The sequence below is a fragment of the Sciurus vulgaris genome (assembly GCF_902686455.1).
Source record: "Sciurus vulgaris genome assembly, chromosome: X".
Classification (NCBI taxonomy): domain Eukaryota; kingdom Metazoa; phylum Chordata; class Mammalia; order Rodentia; family Sciuridae; genus Sciurus; species Sciurus vulgaris.
In genome coordinates this window covers 105313974-105336171 of record NC_136471.1, presented here as the reverse complement: position 1 = coordinate 105336171, position 22198 = coordinate 105313974, and the positions used below count along the sequence as shown (strand labels likewise).

At 39.5% G+C, this 22198-nt stretch overlaps 1 protein-coding gene across 1 annotated transcript in view; it reads left to right on the top strand.

Moving 5' to 3' along the window:
- LANCL3 (LanC like family member 3) overlaps nt 1-22198 on the top strand; it is a 105488-nt gene that overhangs the window by 69009 nt on the left and 14281 nt on the right. The window contains exons 2-4 of the mRNA XM_079122910.1: nt 7641-7764; nt 13197-13394; nt 20113-20320. Of these exons, the coding sequence (XP_078979036.1) occupies nt 7641-7764; nt 13197-13394; nt 20113-20320 (530 nt within the window). The remainder of the gene's footprint in view (nt 1-7640; nt 7765-13196; nt 13395-20112; nt 20321-22198) is intronic.

The following is a 22198-nucleotide window of genomic DNA, read 5'->3' as shown; positions in this document are numbered from 1 at the left end:
TGGGGTCTCAGAAGAAGGAAATTATCTAGTGCTACGTGGATTGAGTTAGCAGGCACTTCTAATGAGTCTTTGAAGTCAGCAGTCAGTTTGCAAGAATGGGGTAAAACCTGTTTTTCTTTTCCGGTTTCCATTGTTTTCTTGGCTTGTGTTTCTTAACATGAGGAGGGAAAAGAAACAACAGTGAAATGGTATCTGGGACCAACTGTTTATCACTGTAATTCCCCACTGGCTTCCTTTAATGACTGAAGAATGATCATCAACTCAAATACCTGCCCCCATTTCTTATAGTCCAGCATAATCATGGTCAGGAACCATCAGGAAGATCAGATGGAAGGGACTTGCTCATTCTGCACCAGCACACACACCCCATTTGGAGACTAATTAAGAAAATAACAAACCTGGCCACATTGGCTAAGAGAGCTCCCATTGGGGTTTGTAAATTCGGACATGTTTCCTTCTGCATGCAGCATATTGGTAGAGAATTTCCCATTGTTGCTGCTCTCCTTTCTGGGGAATCTAATCTTTTAAATTATGGCATGCGACATTCTTGCCTGGTGCTCCTTCTTACTTCCCCAGTTGTCTTTGGGAACTTCTCACCTTTCCCTAGAGAAATTCCCTGCTGCAGCCAGCCTCGATATTCCCATAATCCTTTGCTACTTCAAGTGTTGTCCATGGCCGGCAACATCAGCCTTGGCATTATCTAGGGGCTTGTTGGAAACTAGAATCCTGGCCCCACACTAGGCCTACATTATCAGAATCTTCATTTATACCAAAGCCTCACATGATTCCCCTACACATTAGGATTTGAGAAGCATTGTGCTAGCATAGGGTTTCCCCCATCATCTCATAGCTTAAAATGCCCACCCTTCTCACTGCTTCATTTATCCACTTCCTACTCATCCTCCAAAACTCAGTTCATATTTCTTTTCCTTTGTGAAGCCCTCAGTATTTACTGCCAGCCTCTTACTCCTATAGGTCACTGCTTTTAACATTTAAATGAATGCTGAATGTTCCATTATTTAAATGGTTCACAGTTTTACTTCGTCTCATTATTTAGAATGCATGTACCTCCAAAGTGCCTTTCATAAGCTTTGCGCCTAAGACTCAAGAATTATTCTGTTTATTAAGATCGTTTCCTGCTCGAACATTTTCACTTACCCTTATTTTGTCTCTCTAAGCTTCCTCCACACTTCCTGTACTCCTGATGTTCTGCCTTAAAGTAGCTCTTCCAAGTTTCTGTCTTCTTAATGCCTTAAATAAACCTCCTCCCACTCTAGAGATGTCCTGAAAGGTCTGGCTTTTCCCTGTAACCTAGTGAGCTCCAAGTGAACTACAACCCCAAAGAGACATTTAAAATAAAAATATAACCACTTGTGAACGTTGACTTTTCAAAAAAAAAAATTCCCTAACATTATTTTAATTTGCAATAATTTAGACTGACAATTTTTTTAAATAAATTTATTTGGGGGAATGGGGTATTATTCTACTCTACCCTGGTGCCCACAGAAAATGAAGGATTGTCTTGAACTCTCTCATGTAGGTCATGCCATATGATGATATTTCTTTTACTGGTCCCAGGCCCTGAGACAAGAGACCAGACTTTGAGGCTTCCATCTTCCTGAGTTCTAGGAAGGAGTGGGATACATACATCCTAACTACCTATAGATCTCAAACCTATCTGGAGGAGTAGAGCATTTCTTCTAGGGCTTGGCACAAAAAGGTGTAGGTAGGGGAACAGGAACTCCACATTGATTTTCAAGTTCTCAGCTTCCTTTTCAAGTCAACCCCTCCCACCTTAAACAGCTTATATGTCCATCCTGATTCTGCATATTCTGCAAGTCTATTGTCATGTGGTATCAACTTGAAATCCTAAAAATACCCAGGCTCTTACAGCTGAAAAGCCTTTCCCTCGAAACTATTGCCATGGAAATCAAGATGTTCATCAGTGGTCAAGTGGCTTCTTTCTTTATCTGAGCAGAAGCCTTCACAACCACCAAAATGGAGAGATAAAAAGTAATTGGATGAAATAAATTGCTTGAGAAAAACACCTAAGCAAATAGCAAATTCTTAGTCTGTTACATGTGTGTTTGGTGTGATAGTGGAGTGACTTCCTGCATTCTATATAGATGGGCACTGGAGGCTTTTGGGGACTATTGCTTGATAATGTTGGTGGTAGTTGAGCACGACCTGGGATGGGAAGTCTAGAATCTCCTGGCAGTTGTTTCAGACTCAGTAAGGATTTGGCTGCCCGGATAGCTTGAGAGATGTAGTACAACACTAATAATTCATATTCCCTGAATTGCCACCCCAAGACACCTATTCCCTATATCATAAAGATCTTTAGTTTTGTTCTTCCTATTCCCCACCCCCCCAAAAAAAAAAGAATTGGGGGGGTGGTTTACAACAAAAATGTATAAGTGGAATGAAACCATTAACCATTCAACCAATGATTAAGGCTTAGGAAGAAAAATGTTTATAGGGATACCTCTAAAGAAAGTCACTGTACTAATTAACTCTGATTCTTGGCATTTACAATTAAGACAAAACTCTTGCTTGTCCCTGTGTAAAAAAACAAAGCTTATCAATTTGTTAGATGGGGTGAGCAATATCTTCAATAACAGTTAATGAAAATTTGTCTATTTCTTCTATCAACCTTTCCTTCATATAGAAACTCAGGAAACCCATAGTTAGAAAAAGAAATCTATGGGAAATCAACTTTATATGATCCAAATATACAGTGTTGTTGGGACCTAACCAAATATTAGGAACATTTAAGAATTCATGAATAACATTTTTAGTTCAGTACTTCTCAAACTTCAATGTTCCTGCATACCTCCTGCTAATATTGTTAAAATTCAGTGGGACTGGGGTCTGGACATCTGCATTTCTACCAGGCTTCTTGGTGATGCCCAGGCTAATGGTCCATGGACCACATTTTGAGAAGCAGATACCTCTCAGATCTCAGTTACCTCAATGGGGCTTTTGACAGAAGTTTGAGGATAAATAATAATAAGTCCCTTCATGAACTTTGATGCAGGCATCCTTGTTATTTGGGCTGAAAGAATAGCATGGTAGGGTGCCTGCCTCTCATGCTGGAGGCCCAGGTTCGAGTCCCCAGCACTGTGGGATTGTGGAAATAGAATAGCATGGTAGGTAGCAGAGCTCGTATATGTATGTGGAAGGTGGAAGAGTCAAAAATGAAAGTGTTGACTTTATGTCTGTGCCTGTTCTAGTTAGGCTCTTATTACAAAAACAAAGAAAACAAAACAAAACAAACAACAACCACAAAAATCCTAAGACTTTCTCAAATGACTAAAGAGGAGGGGTAGGAGGACAGGGATATGTGTTGTATGGAAACTTGGCAGGAAGCCCTAAAGGAAGTAGCACTAAACTATTAGTAACTAAGGGAACTTTAAGGACCAACTGCCTTTCTCTAAAGTTCTTTCAGTATCTTTGTTTCTCTTAGTGTATCTTCCCTAGTCCGCTTTCACTTTCACTATTGGGTAATTTACTCTGTCATTCCCCCTCACAGCTCCTGCCTAATCCCACTAAACCTCAGTTTGCACATGGACCCAGCTCCACCTCCTGACCTGTGTTCACCATCAGCTGTGATTGCTGACAGCTTCATATTTTTTTTTTTGAACACTCATTTCAAATTGTTGAGAAAGGAATTCGATTGGCACAGTATGCCTTGGGATACTGGCACACCCAGGCCTTGGCTGCCATTATCTGCGGATTCGATCAGTACTGATCAGGGACGAGCAGTAGGTATTTGGTGCCTAGAAAAAGAAATATAGTTAGCAAAGTTTGCCACTCCCAAAGGGCTGTGGGTACGACACTTGTCTTGGGAAGGTGTCAGCAGTGAGCTGACACAGAAAGCAAGCTTTCTGTGGCTTGGTCCATTTTATTCATTTCCTTAATTGAAGGTCAACTCTCCTCTGCATGGAGGTGACTCAGGCAGGGCCAAGAAACATACTTGTGCTTTATTGCTGTCTGGGTTCTTCATACATAGAGGTCAGCCTAATAGAAATATTTTACAGGGTCAGTTACAATAATGAAACTGTTTAAACTAAAGCACCACAGATTAGCTTTGTATTTTTGAGATTCTTAATTTAGTTTAATTCAGTACAAAAAAATAAGTTCTAAAGGATGTGATCTATCCAAAATATCAACACACGGATAGACACAGGAGATAGAATTTGGACCTGTTTTGGCAAAGGGAGCTCCCCTCTGCCATCTGCAGTCACTTTTAACCCCCAGGAAGTGCCACTCCCTCATTCCCAGGATCTCAGAGTGCTTGAAAGCACGGAGGCCATCATTTTGAAGGGAGTGAATGTGCTCATGCGCGAGTTCCTGTGTGCTCTGAACAGGAAATGGAGAGATGTTTGAGAAAGCAAATGAAAGAACAAGATCCACCCCCTACCCCTGGGCCTCATCTCCCTTTTTCTTTTTGTTCTGTTTGTTCAGGGGGGAAAAGAGGGGCACATTCTTTCTCAGTGTTCCCCACACACAGACTTTTAATGAGCACTATTTTCTGTTCTTATTCGCTGATCAATAAACTCAAGGGTAGGTCTTGTCTGTTTCCAGAGATAAAGAACTGCATGCATAACTGGTCTCTATCCAGCCGAACAAGCACCGGTTTCTCTTTGTTTTTCACAGTGTTTCTGAGAGATAAGAGGAAACCACCCAGACATGATGCATGACCAGAGGAGGTTTTGAAATAATATTTTATAAACTCATTCCCCATTCTGGGCTGTGCATCAGGGATGGAAAGAATGGGGGAGGGCAACACATAATAACAAGTTGACTTTTTTTTCTGGATTAAAAATAAGCAAGCAAACACATATGAACATGGAAAACGTATGAATAAATGTTCAACTGAGGAAAGAATAAGCCAATTTTCAGTTATGGGAATGAAAGTCAAATAGAATTTTAGTAATACAAATGAGTACATCCTGAAAATTCAGTGACTGTTTCCTACTACAAAAACTGCCTCTGTCGTGTGGATTCAAAATCAATATCAGCCAAGCAGGACCTGCATACAGTGGAAGAGGAAGCTATCTGCCCAGAAAAATATGGGATGGAGCCAGGATAGAATCCTATTAAGTGCATGTCCTTCAAGGCTCTGGCAGGTTTCTAAGAGGTTATACAGGATGGAGAGGTTGATTTGAGATTAATGATGCAAGATTTTAAGTAGAGTAAGACTCAATGAAAGATGAGTTGGTCCTGATAAAAGCACAGTAAATTAGTGTTTTCAATAGCAAATGAAAATTCGGTAAGAATGTGAATGAGTAAAGGTAGGAAATCATTTGGGAGAAGTTTGCTATTGGACTAAGGAAAGACCTGGGACTTATTCCACTTTAAAGTGAGGATGTATAAGAAGATAGGATCTTCAAGAATGGTAAGCAAAACAAGAATGGTAAGCAAGCCGGACATGGTGGTGCATTCATCTAATCCCAGTGACTTGGGAGGCAGAGGCAGGAGGATGGCAAGTTTGAGCCCAGCCTCAGCAACTTAGCAAGACCCTAAGCAACTTAGCGAGACCCTGTCTCAAAATGGAAATTTTAAAAAGGCTTGGGAATGTGGCTCAGTGGTTAAGCACCTCTGGTACCAAAAAATAAAAAATAAAAAATAAAGAATGGTAGGTGGAAAACCATGATATACTTGTTTCTGAGCAGATGGATGAAAACTGAGGAGAAAATAAAATGCTGGTGAAGTTGAGCGATATTTCATTGTCAACATTAAATTCCCTACATTACTATTTCTTTCCATCTCTAGGTTTATGAATTTTAATTCCTCTGTTTTAGACTTTTATCTGTATTCCATCTCCATCACTGGATAGTAGATTGTGAATGTGTGTGTTGGTGGCGGGAGGGTAATGTGTCCCCTGCTTTCTACAATTTCCCCATAATACCTAAGGTGGGGTTTTATTAGAATAGTAGCTCAATAAAAGTATTTGGCAGAATTAATGAATAGTTTCCTCCTCAAGTAATTTTTTCTCCAATCAAGTGCTACATTTGAGGACCAAAAAACCCTGAATATTTTATCTTTTTAATATTGGGTAAATTAGGAAAGCAAGTTGTGACTTAAATCATTAGGGCTTATTTCAAAAGGAATTGGTGGCTCTCATGCCACAGTTCAGGTAGGAAAATGAGATGTATGAGTCTTAGGAGAGAGACCACAATCCAATGGACTTTTCCTTGATCCCAGATTCATTCGATCAAGCTGAACTTTAGGTGACTTGTTTTATTCTGGTTAATCAGACTAGTACCTTTCCTTTGTGAGTCTGACTTTTGGGAAGGTTGATTTCATGAGAGCAGGAGTATTCTCCATCATGATCACTATTGTATTGCCAATATCTAGAACAGGCTTTGGGGAATAGAGTAGGGGCCTAAGAACTATTTGTGGACTGAACATGGACATGCCCATCTGTAATCCCAGTGACTCGGGAGACTGAGGCAGGAGTATTGCCAAGTTCCAGGCCAGCCTCAGGAACTTAGTAAGGCCCTAAGTAACTTGGTAAGACCTTGTTTCAAAATAAAAAATCCAAAGGGCTGGGGATGCAGCTCAGTGGTAAAGTACCCCTAGGTTCAATCCCCAGTACCAAAAAAATAAAAAAGAAAGAAAAATAAATTATCATGAAAAGAGGGAAGGAGAGACAGAATGAAGGAAAGAAGGGTGGGAGGGCTCTGCTTTCCATACCAATTAATCTGACACCCACTTACTCACTCATCAGTTGCCAATGGTCCCCTCATGTTCTGCATTAGATACAAAATGATGAGATGTCACAGTGTGCTCTCAAAAAACTGATGGTCCAGTGGGAGACACCTAACACAGCAGGTGGTAAGTGCTTCACCAGAGCAAGAGGCCTGGTGGTATGGGAGCTTGCCAAAGGGAGCATCCAATCTGCCCCTGAGGAAGGGCAGGACACAGCGCAGTGCGAACCTGAGCAGAATCTTAATGCACTCCATGATACTTTGAAGACCTGAGCACATTTTAACCTCTGTAGTCCTAAAACTGTGTATAGGTGGAACAAAAAGTGGAGGGCTGCAAGTGCTTGCATTTTAGTCATTGTCTATTCCATCCTTTTGATATTAGAAGCTATTTTGCCTTAGCAACTTTGGGCTCTGGTTTCATTCAGGGAATGCAAATGGCTGCAGTGAGTCTGTCATGCAGCAGCTTGTCATAGAGTCATGGCTTTATAAGCACAGTCCAAATGACATAAATTGAAGGCCTGCTGATTGAACTAGACCTGCACCATACTGTATAGTAGGAGTAACAGCTTTGTTAAGCATGATCCATTAGCATCACTATTTGTTCTTTTCTGAGCAAATTCTTGTTCCTGTGACGAAGATTAATGATAGAACAGCCATCAGGTGGTCTTTGCATTTTGTAACAGCCTACAACAGTAAAGGTGTGTGTTTTCCATCAAAACAGTGAATTTTCTGAAGAGGGTAGACAAACTTAACCTCAAAGGGAGACTCACTGGTTAAAAAAAAATAGCTGCAATGGTCTGAGCTTATTTAGGTATAGGAAAGAATGTTGGGGGTATGCTGATGGATTTCTGAAGCAAGAAAATCTAATGTCTGAGGAGATAAAGGATCCTGCTTTGACTTCTGCTTCTTGATTTCCTTACTCAGGTACTGACCCCGGCACAGATCAAATCACTTTGCCAGGCAATTCTGGACTCGGGGAAGCAATATGCTACAAAGAAGAGGAAACCATTCCCCCTGATGTATTCTTACTATGGAACTGAATACTTGGGTGAGTGAGAATGTTGGCATAGGCCTCTGTAGTGTAGAGGGAGTCTCTAATGTTGACACTGGATGTTTTCGTTTTTGCCATAGACTATCACTAGATTCATTAAAAGGAATACTTAAAAATGTCATTTAAAAACAAATATACCCAAAGGATTTAAAAATCAGCATACTATAGTGACATGGCCACATCAGTGTTTATAGCAGCTCAATTTGCAATAACTAAGCAATGGAAGCAACTTAGGCCCTTCAAAGGATAAATGGACAAAGAAAACGTGATGTTTATATACACAGTGGAATATTACTCAGCCATCAGGAAGAATGAAATTATGGCATTGGTTGGTAAATGAATGGAACCGAAGACTATCATGCTCAGTGAAATAAGCCAATCCCAAAAAAACAAAGGCTGAATGTTCTCTTTGATGTGAATGCTAACACACAATAAGAGTAGGGGGGATAACAGAAGTTCACTGGATTACACAAAGGAGAATGAAGGGAAGGGAGAGGGGATGGGAATGGGAAAGACAGTGGAATGAATGGGACATCACTTTCCTATGTTCATATATGAATACACGACCAGTGAAACTCCACATCATGTACAATTACAAGAATGGGAAGTTATACTCCATGTATGTGTAATATGTCAAAATACACTCTATTGTCATGTATATCTAAAAAGAACAAATAAAAATAGAAAAGCAGATATCAATGAATATTGCAAACAACAATTTAGTATTTGTTTTCATAGTCTGCTGGACATAAATGGAGCTTTTTTTATTGTAAACAAATGGGATACATGTTGTTTCTCTGTACATGGGGTCAAGGCATACCATTTGTGTAATCATAAATTTACATAGGGTAATGTTGTTTGATTCATTCTGTTATTTTTTTTCCTTCCCCCCCACCCCTCCCACCCCTCTTTTCCCTCTATACAGCCCTTCCTTCCTCCATTCTTGCCACCCTCCTTAACCCCAACCCTAAACCTAACCCTAACCCTAACGCTAACCTCTCCCTCCCTCCATTATATGTCATCATCCGCTTATCAGCGAGATCATTCGTCCTTTAGTTTTTTGAGATTGGCTTATCTCACTTAGCATGATATTCTCTAATTTCATCCATTTGCCTGCAAATGCCATAATTTTATCATTCTTTATGGCAGAGTAATATTCCATTGTATATATATATGCCACAGTTTCTTTATCCATTCATCAATTGAAGGACATCTAGGTTGATTCCACAATCTGGCTATGGTGAATTGAGCAGCAATGAACATTGATGTGGCTGTATCTCTGTAGTATGCTGATTTTAAGTCCTTTGGGTATAGGTCAAGGAGTGGGATAGCTGGGTCAAATGGTGGTTCCATTCCAAGCTTTCTGAGGAATCTCCACACTGCTTTCCAGAGTGGCTGCACTAATTTGTAACCCCACCAGCAATGTATGAGTGTACCTTTTTCCCCACATCCTTGCCAACACCTATTGTTGCTTGTGTTCTTGATAATCGCCATTCTAATTGGGGTGAGATGGAATCTTAGGGTAGTTTTGATTTGCATTTCTCTTATTACTAGAGATGTTGAACATTTTTTCATATATCTGTTGATTGCTTAAATGGAGCTATTTTAACACCTTAGATTGAAAGTCTCATCAGCGTTTTTTTTTTTTTTTTTTTTTTTTTTTTCTCTTTGAGACAGGATCTCACTACATTGCCCAGGCTGGCCTCAAACTCCTGGGCTCAAGAGATCCTCCCACCTCTACCACTGTGCCCAGCCTACTTTGCTGAAAGATTATGAACAATTTTCACACTGACTGCAAGTAGTGTCTCTGCATAGGGAAATGGGATTTGGTCATTAACATTTTGAAGTTTTTAGTACTAGTCAATTAATAGCAGACTCCTGAATCACAGGGAGTAATTTTGAAATCTTAGCCACATACTGGGTAAATTAGTTACTCTTCTTTAGAGTCCTTGCACTCCTGAGCAAGATTTACAAGGTAGACCACTTGCCTCTTTCTCCAGACTCAAGCTGCTGTCCAACAGTCTCCCACATACAAAGTATCCTCATATTTTGATACCTTTGTGCATGTTCCTTTTGCCTAGAACACTACATTTCCTCCAACCCCTTCATCTTGAGAGACCTCAAGACTGCACCAAGGTCATGAGATCTGTTGAGATATTTTCTGTGCTTCAGGCAAACGGGGTGTTGAAAAACATTCATGTGTTTCAGGTTTTCCACTGAAGCAAATTGGGTAACATTACTTCATCCTGCCCACACTTTTATTGGGGCTCCTCATCACATTACACTGTAATTAGTGGCTTACTGGTCCAACTGCCTTAGTGGGCTTTGGTCCTCTTCTGGATGGGGACTTACTTACTTTTTTTTTTGCAGTGCTGGGAATTGAACCCAGAGCCTTGTACTTGACAGGCAAGCATTCTACATGCTGTGCTATATCCCCAGCCCTTACTTTGTTTCTTTGTGATCCCTAGACCTCTGCCACAAAACCTGCACATAATGAGGATACCCAAATGAATGAATGAGTGGCTAATGAACCACTTTAATGAGAGTTATCTCAAAACACCTTTCAGTTCCCGTCTCAGTTTGCCTGCAATGAGACCCCAAGACAGAAGGATTTGAGTACAAAAAGTTTATTTGAAAGATGATTCCAGAAAGCATGGATAGAGGAGTGAGGACATGAGACAAGGAAGGGAAAGATACTGAGTGTGCAATAATGAGCATCTGTGGCCAACTGAGGCCCAGTTCCCCTGGGGATTCTTAGAGAATGTATAGAACAGGCCACTGAAATTGTCTCACTGCAGAGTTGAGGAAACTGCTATTCATCCACCAACTCCCTACTTTATTGGTCAGCTGCTCCAGAGGTGTTAATTCCCTAGTAATTCTGCCCTGTCCCTTGAGCTGGGCATACCCCTGTAGCCTCAGAATGATAGGTATTTGAAGTAGGAAGGGGAGGCAGGTGCACTTGAATGGAGAGCATGGCAGGGCATTGACAGTGTCTGCTCTAGTCCCCTGATAGAGCTATTCCTTTCAGTTTTGAGATTTTTGTTTTTTTAGAGATATTAGCTGTAGTTTCTCTTGTGCCAGGCTAGCTCATACTTGAGGTAAGGGCACAGAGTCAAGATCCAGACTCTGGGAGTTGGGTGGAAGCAGGCTTGTGGCGAGCAGCCTGTAACTCGTTTATTGCAGGAACAGCTATACGTTTTATAGGTTTCTTGCCCAATCACAATGTGCCATGGGGGATCAGACCACCAGGTTCCTATATGGGTTCCCTTGGTAACACTGAGTCAATTTGGGGTAGTTGTTTACTTTCCTGGGTAGCCAAAGCAGAACGCTCTTCCCTGCAAGTTTTCCTTACACACTTGAGACATTCACTGCTGCCAGCCAAGAACTAGAATTTCCCCCAACAATTAGCATTCTGGCCCTTGATGTAGCTAGCACAAACCAGATAGCATAAACACTTTACTGAAAAGCAAACTTTTCCTGACAATTCCAAATCCAGTGAAACAAAGGTACTTTGAAACTTCATGACCAAATTTTTCACTTTGTTTTGGTACTGGAGACTGAACCCAGGGATGCTTAAACACTGAGCCACATCCCCAGACCTTTTAAGTTTTATTGATATATTTATTTTTTAGTTTAGAGACAGGGTCTCACTGAGTTGTTTATGGCCTTGCTAATTTGCTGCAGCTGGCTTTGAACATGCAATCCTCCTGCCTCAGCCTCCCAAACTGCTGGGATTATAGGCATGCTCTACTACATCATGACCAAATTTTAAGAGCAGTAGAATTTTTTTTACCGGATACAATTATAAGACTGTTTCTGGAGAGTTCCAAGTATGGCAAAGTGAAAGGTGACTGAATGCAAAGAAAAAGTTTTAAAATTAGAGAGTCGAGTTTTAATAGCAATTCCTTGGAATATATTAACCCCAGTACCACTAATTAAGACTCTCTTAATGAATGAAAACTCCTAAGGAACTGGGCTGCCTTCCCCCTTTGTTAAGCTAAATCCTTTTCCAAAAGTGGCCTTGGGCCCTTGTTAATTCAGGATCCTCTGTTAGAACTGTCAGGGATTCAAGATTCTGTGCAAAACCTTCAGGGCCCCCTCCAACCCTGAGGTCACATTAAGCTCCTTCCGAGGTCTCTTTTAGCTCCTTGTGTTAGTCAAAGTTCTCCAGAGAAATGGATTGTATGTATCACTTGAGCTAATTCCTTTTAATAATTTGCAGAAAGGGATTGGCTCCAATGGTATGGAAGCTGAAAAAGCCAGACCCAGGAAAGCCAGTGTAAGTTGTAGTCTGAGTCCATGTCCACAGGGAAAAGACTAATGTCCTAGCTGGAAAATTCTTTGTTAGCCTTTTTGTTCCATTCAGACCTTCAATGAATTGGATGAGTCCCACGCACACTGAAGAGGGGAATCTGCTTTACTTGCTCTATAGATTCAAATATTATTTTCATTCAGAAACACCTTCACAGATACACTCAGAAATCATTTTTAACCAAATATTGGGCCAACATGCGACCCAGTTAAGTTGCCACATAATATTAATCGTCACGCTCCTGATACACACCTGTCATAGAGCACTTAGCATCTCATGCTCTAATTATTTATAAACCTAATTCTCTCATTGGATTGGATGAGGAGGTCTTCAAGAGTAGGGACAAACACATTCATCGCTCTATCCCAGGACAAGACAATGCCTAATACACGAATGTTAAATGTGAAGAACTAAGTAAATTTACACTAATTAATAATGTTTACAGAAAAAAGGATTTATACTGTTTTGTTTACTGATTTATCCTTAGCACCTAGAATAGTGTCTGGTACATAGTAAATGCTTAATATTTAGGTAGTGAATAAATGAATGAATGAATGTTTAGACCAAATTGTTGTCAAGTACTTTAGGAGTGTTTTTGTAAAAGGTATTAACATGTTAATTGCAATGTTTTTAAAAATCTCCAAAGTAGGAATTGTCAACAATTTTTTTCTTTTTCTGTATTTTTTATTGGTGCATTATAGTTGTACATAATGATGGGATTTGTTGTTACACATTCGAACAACAAACTTTTTCTATGAAAAACTGGACGGTATATTTTAGGCTTTGTGGGTCATATGGTCTCTGTCACAAATACAGCTCTGCTGTCCTAACACAAAGGCAGCCATAGACAATATGAAATGAATGACTCTACCTGTGTTCCAATAAAACTTTATTTACAAAAGCAGGTAATGGTCTAGATTTAGCCTGCAGGCTACAGTTTGTCAATAGCCTAGTTACTTGGCAACTCAATTGTTACAGTACTGTGTGTGCTTTCAAGTAATATTATGTGTGTGTGTGCGCGCCGCATGCGTGGGTGTCTTGTGATTGTCTTTTCACTAAATCAAAACACCTCTCTTCCCTATTATATGGATGAATTGTGCTTTGTTTCTCCATACAGGGGCAGCTCATGGCCTGTCATCCATTCTCCAGATGCTTCTTTCTTACCATGAGCACCTCAAGCCCTCAGATCGGGAACTGGTGTGGCAGAGTGTGGACTTCCTCATGGAACAGGAACAGAATTGCAACTGGCCACCTGAGCTCGGCGAGACTATCGAGAGAGAGAATGAGTTGGTCCACTGGTGCCACGGTGCTCCAGGTCTTGAACACGCTGTTTGAAAACATGGCCTTTCATCTAGTTTAGTCAGAGGGAGTTTTTCTGAGATGTGAGGGTGTTTCACATTAGGTCATTATTATGTGAGATGAAGAAGGCAAAGATGAAATTTTTCAAAACCAAAAGTGTCTTCATCTGTAAGAGAAGCCTGGAAATAATTCTGTATTTTTAAAAAATTATAATGCATATTTCTTTATACATACTGTTAAACTAGCACTATCCAATAGAAATATACTATGAGCCACACATACAATTTAAATTTTCAGGGGATGCCATTATAGCTCAGTGGTAGAGTATATACTTAACAGGTTGGAAGTCCTGGGTTCATTCACTAGCACCACAAAAATAAAATTTAGTAGTCCCAGATAAAAATGTAAAAAGAAATGTGTGAAATTAATTTTAGTGATATATATTATATAATCCAATATACCCGAAGTGTTATCATTTCAACAAGAAACTGATTTAAAAATTGAGATAATTCACATTTTTTAAAAATATTGAATCTTTAAAATCCAGTGTGTATTTTACATTTATATCACGTTAATTCAGACCAACCATATTTCAAAAACTCAATGGCAACCGGGTGCAGTGGTGCACACGTGTAATCCCAGTGACTCTGGAGGCTGAGGCAGGAGGATCACGAGTTCAAAACCAGACTTAGCAATTTAGTGAGGCCCTAAGCAACTTAGTGAGACTCTGTCTCAAAATAAAAAATAAAAAGGGCTGAGGATGTCACTCAGTTGTTCAGCACCCCTAGGTTCAATCCCTGACCCCAAAACAAAACAAAAACTCACTAGCTACATTAAATATGCAGAGCTAGAGCCTGGCAGCTCATACTGTGGTCCTGGCCTACTAGCATGGACAACTAAGTGCTTGTTAGAAATCCAGAATCTCAGGCTCCACCCAACTGAATCAGAATAGGTATTTTAATAGTATCCTTAGTCAATTTGTATGCATCTTTAAGATGCATGTTTTAAAATTCTTTTTCAAATGAGGATTTCTAGTAGTATCTAATAAAAAGTCTTAAAAACTGAAAAACCATCCCCATTTAATGCTGTGGAATTGAGTTTACAAACTTATCAGATCCCATTACCTACCTCCTTCACACACCTTTTAAAAATCCCATTACACTTCTAATTAGGCCTTTGGAGAGGGGGCAATTTGAAATAAGTTAAGTTCAAATAAATAAATTAAATTTTTCGTTGACCTGGGAAGAGAATAAAATACCCAAATAACAAAATTTTTGGATTACAAGTGCATTTAATTTTCAAGACTATATTTCAACCACAAGAGCACAGCTTTAGACTGGATTTGCTTTCTCTTTACATTTTTACCTGATTATTACCTCCTTTCTCTCCTTTTTTAATTTCTTTAGTTCAACTGTAATTCCATTTTTCCTTGGTGTATTTTGAGTTGATGAATAATATAACCTATTGCCATATTTTCTCTGCCTGCAACATTTACTTTCAGAAAGAAATTCAAAGTGTGTGCTTGTATCAATACCAGGACATTGTACATTATGTCCATGCTAACTCCTGCCAACTCTAATTTGTGCCTATTTCTCCTCACTGTGACCTTTTTGGAAAAAAAAAGCATAACAGTTATTTACAACCTGGGAAATTATATTTCTTCTTGTTATGCCCAATACTTCCATTTCCCATTTCCCTTAATCATTCTCAATGATGGTCTCTGGATCTCCTCCAACCATCCCAGGATCCTTGAATTTTGGAGATGACCCAAATTAAATACAAAATATTTTAAAAGGACTCAATGTGCTAGTAAAAGCTCTTAATAGAGTGGGAAGATAATCTACTAAAATGAGTGAGTGAGCCAGTTAATTGATATAGGTGTCTTGAAGGGCAGTTATTCCATCCTTTCTGTATATCAAATACCATCTGTCTCTGAAAATCATGTACTGTAACGGTACAGCATAGGATTCATCACACTGGGGACCTTATTTATCCTCCTTTATCATTCATATTAAGTGTCTTGAGAAGATTAAGCATAGCTTTCAAAGCAAAGTCATTCAATACCTGTACTCAGTGGACTACCAAAAATGAACCAGTTTGCAAATGAAAAAAAAAAAAATGGGGCCCATTATTTCTGCCAATCCCCACGCCCACCTCAAGGGCATTGCTCTTCCTTTTAAGAGATGCTCTAAAAACAGCCTCAAGAGTGACTAGAAATCTGATAAGTGCAAGTCAAAGATGATCAAGATCTAGCTGAAGTTGGCAATAGTAAATTCCCCCCAAGTTCTAAAATAGGAAATGACTAGAAAAATAATTTCATTTGTTTGAGGAAAAAATTTTTCATAGTAGATTTATGAATAGCACAGATGGTTTGGAGCAGCAGACCAATTCTGTGATTAAAAACCTGCCAGAGATAATCCACAATGTGGAACTTCATTCATACTACCTTATCTTTCCCTTTGTTTCCTATTGACCTTCCTTCAACTCACCTCTACATTTGAAAACCCTAGTTATCATTTATGCAATGTAGAAATAGTTCTTGACTCTGGGTTAATAACTCTGGGTTCTAACTGTAGTTCCAACACTAACCAGCTAGGTGACCTTGAAAAAACTCACTGTTTCATCTGTGAAATGAATTTGTTGGGAAGGAGTTGTGAAACTCAATCTTTTTATCACCATAGACCCCTTTTATAGTTGGATCCTTACCATTTCTGAGGGATATGTCCCTGATGCTTTGCAAACACCCACATTTATAAATATCTACAGTGGCATATAGCTTTTTCTCACTAAATGCAATGAAGGATTGCAGGAAGGTTATATGACCCTTTCACAGCTTTGATGACTCTGAAATACAGGATGAAAGCCATTTGCAAAATCATTAAAACAAATGCTGAGGCTAAAATAAACTTCCAACTGCATCAGGTTACATCATTACTGTGGTAACACTGACATTGCATTTCCTGTACTCTGTGAGTGAAACACAGGTGCGAGCATTTTTTTAAAACTCATTTCACAAAGGCTCTTGCGTAGGTGACTTGGAGAGTGGGTATGTGTGTGTGTGCACATGCATGTGTGTGTGTGTATGTGTTTGTGTGAGAGAGATTCTAAGAATTGAACCCAGGACCTCATGTATGCTTAGTAAGCACTCTACCACTGAGTTATATCCCCCATGTCCAGTTAGGGGACTTTAACTAAAGAACATAGCTTTTGAAGCACAGGTTTGTCACTAAGCTTTGTAGTGCCTCAGTAACATTACACATCCCAGAATAGACCCAGGTGCTGATTGTCCAGTATGTTGAAACTACATGCCCTAAATGCAACTTTCACAAGTCTCTGCTAGATCCCATGTTTACAAAGATTGTCTTGCAAACCATCTTTATTAAGTGATAACCAAGTCCTTTCCCCTGTTGTATTTGGCAAAGACATAATTGTTGCTGACTTGGGTTTCTGATCAATCCACACTAGTGCTCCCATGAAGAAATTATATGGTTCCCACCCAAATCAGACCTAACATTCCTACATTTCCTACATTCCTTCCTTATTATTTCCTTTTTTTTTTTTTTTTTTTACCAGGGATTGAACCCAGAGGTGCTTAACCACTGAGCCACATCCCCAGCCCATTTTCTATTTTATTTAGAGACAGGGTCTCGCTATATTGCTTAAGACCTTGCTAATTTGCTGAGTCTGGCTTTGAACTTTCAATCCTCCTGTCTCATCCTCCCCAGCCACTGGTATTACAGGCATGTACCCAGCCCTTCCTTTTAGATTAAGTAGCCTCATCATGAATTCCATTAGGTCAGGTTAAGAGCCAATAGACTTTAAAGTTTTTCAAGGTTCCTTCCATGTACGATTCTGTGATCCAGGTCCTTTAATTCCTTTGGCTGGAACCACAGGATCAGTACCTTTTAAGCTGTCTGGGGGTAATGGCCTGGTATGGCAATGGTACCATCTCAGCCCTTCTTCTTTCTACACCTCTCATCTCCACCCCAGTGTCAGCCTCTGCTGGGATGAGAAATGAGACATCATGGGATCAACACACATTTATAGATCCCTTGTCATGTGCCAAACACCATGCCACAGAAGATGGAACCAGAAATGAGTAAGATACAGTTCCTGTCCTTGGGTGGTTTGTACTCTGTTAGGGGAGGCAGACGTAGAAATAGATCATTTTAATCCTATTCTGTATGTGCTAAGATTTGTATAGGGAGTTATTGGAGCCCCAGACGAGGGATTCCTGGAAGAGGTGATGCCTGGGGTAAGTTGGGCCAAGAAAGATAGGAAGCTTCTTCCAAGAGTGAAAACATTGGCAAGCAGAGTCATGGAAACTCTGTGGGTAGTTCAGCTTGTATTGAAGTGAAAAGCCTCAAGCAGAGAATGGAGAGGTAGGGGAACAGAGCAGGAGATGGATCACAAAGGACGTTCTGTGTCATACATCTGGGTATTAGGGAACCATTTAGCCTTGCCATGGCAGGAACACCTCTCTCCTCTACATGTTCTTTGCCGGGTGTCTGGATGCAGAGCCTGCTCTCAGGAGGAACCTGGAAGGCAGCAGGCAAGTAGGCTAGGGCAAAGGAAAAAAACCGAGTGGAGCATGGCCCACCAAGAAACTAGCTTCTCCCTGATTCTGAGGGGAAGTTAAGAAGCACAGATTATACCAATACTCTGGTTGTGTCTTGAGGCAAGGGAGGTAAATTTTGTGCCCCTGTATGATTAAAATCTGCTGTGGGATGGGTGCAGAACATAGCCCTCCATTGGCTATGGGCAAATCTCCCAAGGAGGGGGCAGCTATGAACTTTATTAATAGCCAGCTCTCACAGGAACTGGAAGACAGGGCAAAGTAGGTAAAAAGGATCTGATCTGGGCACCCACAGCATTGAGTATACTTAACACCTCCCCAGCCTCCCTTACTCATGTTAGATGGTGTCACTCTTTCTAGTAGGCCTTTCCTGCCACCTACTGTGAGTTAGGGGCCCTCCTGTGTGCACCTCTACTTCTCCATGCATAGCCTAATTAATACCTCCAATTAAGTTGTAAATGCCATGAAGGTAAGGGCTTTTCAAAACTTGTGCCTGGCATATACTAGATGCCCAATTAGTATCCAAACTGTGAAGCGACTCTTATTAGCTTTATTTTTATCTCTCTGCCTACATAATCAACTATGAACCATCCCGTTGCCCTGGAGGTCTCTCCTGAGAGTGCTACAGGTATATTACATCTATGAGAAAGATCATATCATTATGCAAAAATAAAAACCAACCAGTTCACAACAAAACACTTCCAGTGGTTCCCTATTGCCTACAGTATGCAGTCCAATCACAGGCATGACCAACCACACCCGACTGTATCAATCATTTTATTTAACTCATTCATGAATAAGAGAACCAGAAAGGCATCACAACTGTTTCAAAGGAAAGTCCAAAGTGCAGCTATATTTATAGCCATTAAGAATGCAGAAATGTATTTGCTTCATAGATGCAAAACGGGCTTCTCCCACAGAGGTGGAGAGAAACCAGGTCAACTTCTACTGGACAGAATGTGAGCTTCTAGGGACAGGAATAATATGCATTACTATTGGTTTTCTACAAGGTAATTTCTCTCTCTACAGAGTTATAAAATAGCCTGGTCAAAGAAATGAAAGGCAGAGATCACCCGGATGGATGAGCTAGTTAAGATACCTAGCTTTATTAGAAAAATAAATTAAAAAAAAAAAAAATATATATATATATATATATAGTGTGTGTGTGTGTGTGTGTGTGTGTGTGTGTGTGTGTGTGTGTGCGGTGCTGGAGATGGAACCCAGGGTCTTTTACATGCTAAGCAAGTGCTCTATCACTGAGCTACAACCCCAACCCTTGCCCACTTTTTATCTAGGGTGTAGGTAGGCTATGCAAAAAGGAGAGTGGTCTTGTGTTACAAACTTCCTCTTTGAATATAAGTACCCAGGACTTGGAATCTGGAGGAAATAATTTCTATTAATAGCTGTTACTTCTCTTGTTTCTGTTCCTGCCTTTGTAATTGATACTACCTTTGTTGACAAGTTTTGAAGGAACATTTCTTTCCTTTGAACAATGAAGTTGGGAAGGTCTCAGTTCACAGCTGGAGTAGAAGTCTTGGCTTAGGTTGTTCGTGAGCTTGTTGTTCTTGGAGAGACTCCCAGTTTTGCTCTTAAGAAAAAGTGTATTGTTGTAAGTACTTAAACATTGTATATTCTGACCTTCTATGGAGGAATGGGTAAGCTGTTATAAACAGCCCTTTCCAAGAGCCAGATATACATAATGCCTATTAGAGTGCATGCATCATTAATTATTAACCCATTTGTAAATTAAATTATGGATTTTATCAATTGATGTACTTCAATTAAAATGTTGCTCTTTCTCCAGGGACCAACCCCACAATATAATTTTTTTTCCACAATATAATTTTAAAAATGTAAGCTAAATCCCACAAGGGAAAAAAGACTCCCTTAAAGAACATTCTATAGCCTTTGCTACTCAAAGTGTGGTCCTTGGAAGGATGCTCATTAGAAATGGGTTGAGGATGTAGCTCAGTAGTAGAATGCTTGCCTAGTATACTTGAGACTCTGGATTCCCCCAGCATGGGGCAGAGGGAGATGCAGTATCTCAGATCTACCATATTAGAATCTGTGTGGTGATTTGTGAGGCTTTTACAGTTGGAGACATTCTCTCTAGCATAAGCTCTGAAAGTCACCTCTTATGTCTTTGATGTTTTCACAGGAATTGCCTATTTGTTTGCCAAAGCTTATCTGGTTTCCAAGAAACCACAGTACCTGGACACATGTATCCGTTGTGGGGAGCTCACGTGGCAGAAGGGCCTGCTGAAGAAGGGGCCAGGGATTTGCCACGGTGTAGCTGGCAGTGCCTATGTGTTCCTGCTGCTGTATCGGCTGACTGGAAACTCAAAATACATATACCGTGCCCAAAGGTCAGCCATTCTTCTCATGTATTTTTTAATTTTAATATTTTTAAATTTTCTGAATAGGTAGCATAGTCACATAGTTTAAAAAGTACAAAAAGGGTTACATTGACACTGTCTTCCAGCCATTTAACTGACTTCCCTGGAGACACTATTACCAGTTTATTGGTTATCTTCCCCAAGGACTTGCGTACATACAAGCAAATGGGAATATATGTAAAAATTTGTCTCTTTTTAATTTTATACAAATGGTTGTGTCTTACTGTCTTACTGATCACCCTAAATGAATATATCAAGGACTTCTTCAATCATTTTGTTAAACATTTTATTTTTGTTAAAATGCATACAAATGTATGCTATTTTGTGTGTATTGTATTATTTTGTATGCATATAGATATATCTAAAAGCTAAATTTCTAGAAGTGGAATTACTGAACCGAAAAATGCATGTATTTTTAATTTGACAGATAATGCTAAATTGTTCTCTATAGTTTATTCCCTGAAAACCTGATAAAGATGAAAGATCTGCCGTATAATGAACAACATTGGTTTAATAGAAGTAAGTTCTTACTGGTAAACTGAGTAAATTGGACCAAAGAGACTATGAATGAAGTATAAATAATCTGATAGAAAGCACAAATAGAGACTTCCCTGAATGCCAAGTAGCATGAAACTGGCATTCCCTTCAAGGGGCTTGGAGCTATGTCCATAAGTTGTTACAGGAGGTATTGGTTTTTTGTGTAGCATTTAGGTCTTCTAAGCCAGGGAGACTACCCATGTGGTCTTATACCCTTGCATCTGAGCTGTCCCTTGGTGGAGGCTCAAGAATAGCCCTAGTACTGCTGTGAGTGTTTCCATCAAAGGAATACACCTGATAATTATATTGGCTGCATGACCTTTAACTAGTCACTTAACTTGCCCTGCCACAACATGTGGGAAATAGTGCCTACCTCAGCAGTATTGGGTAGTTTAAATGAGTTAACTTATGAAACTTAAGTAATGCAATGTGTGGCATATAGTAACTGCAATTAAGTATTCCACCAGTGTTATTATTACAAAATTGAATTTTATCCTTCTAGACTTTCCTCTATGCATAAAGTGTAGGCTTATATACCTGTGAGTATATGTTTTTTTCTTGTGTGTATATATATTATTTTTGGTGCTGGGGATGGCACCCAAGACTTCATGTATGCTAAGCACACACCCTGCCACTAAACTGTAGTCCCAGCCCTATGTATATTTTAGTAGGCTCCTGCTGTTAAATATGTACAATAATACTATACATACTATTTTCAACTTATAATGTTAAATGAGCAATTTTTAAAGGACATCCTTCATTTCAGTTTGCATAGATCTAGCTCATTGCTTTAACTAACTGTATCATTATTCATGATGGATATACCATAATTAATTTAACTAATCTCCAAATGTGCAATCTTTATTAATACAAACAAAATTACCCCAAATATCCAATATGTACATTTCTGTGCACTTGTGCATGCATTTCTGTAGGAAAATTTTAGAATGGAAATAATTAGTTCCATAAGTAGTTCTCAATCTATAACTGGCCCGTCATTATTCTTTTCCCATTTTTTCCCCTATTGCAATGCTTATAGTAAAGATTGTAACTATCAATGTGCTGTAAATATTTTCTTACTTTACCATTTCTCTTTCAACTTTGTTCATGGTCTTCCATCATACCAAAGTTTTAAGTATTTTTCTTAAAACTAAAAGTTTTCTTAAAGTTGTTCATCTTTCTTTTAAGACTCCTGGACCTTGTGTTATGCTTAAAAACACCTTTCCCATTTGAAGATTCCAAAAGATTAATTTACACTACTATTGGTACCTTTGTGGTTTTATTATCTAACATTAATATTTTTATTAGCTA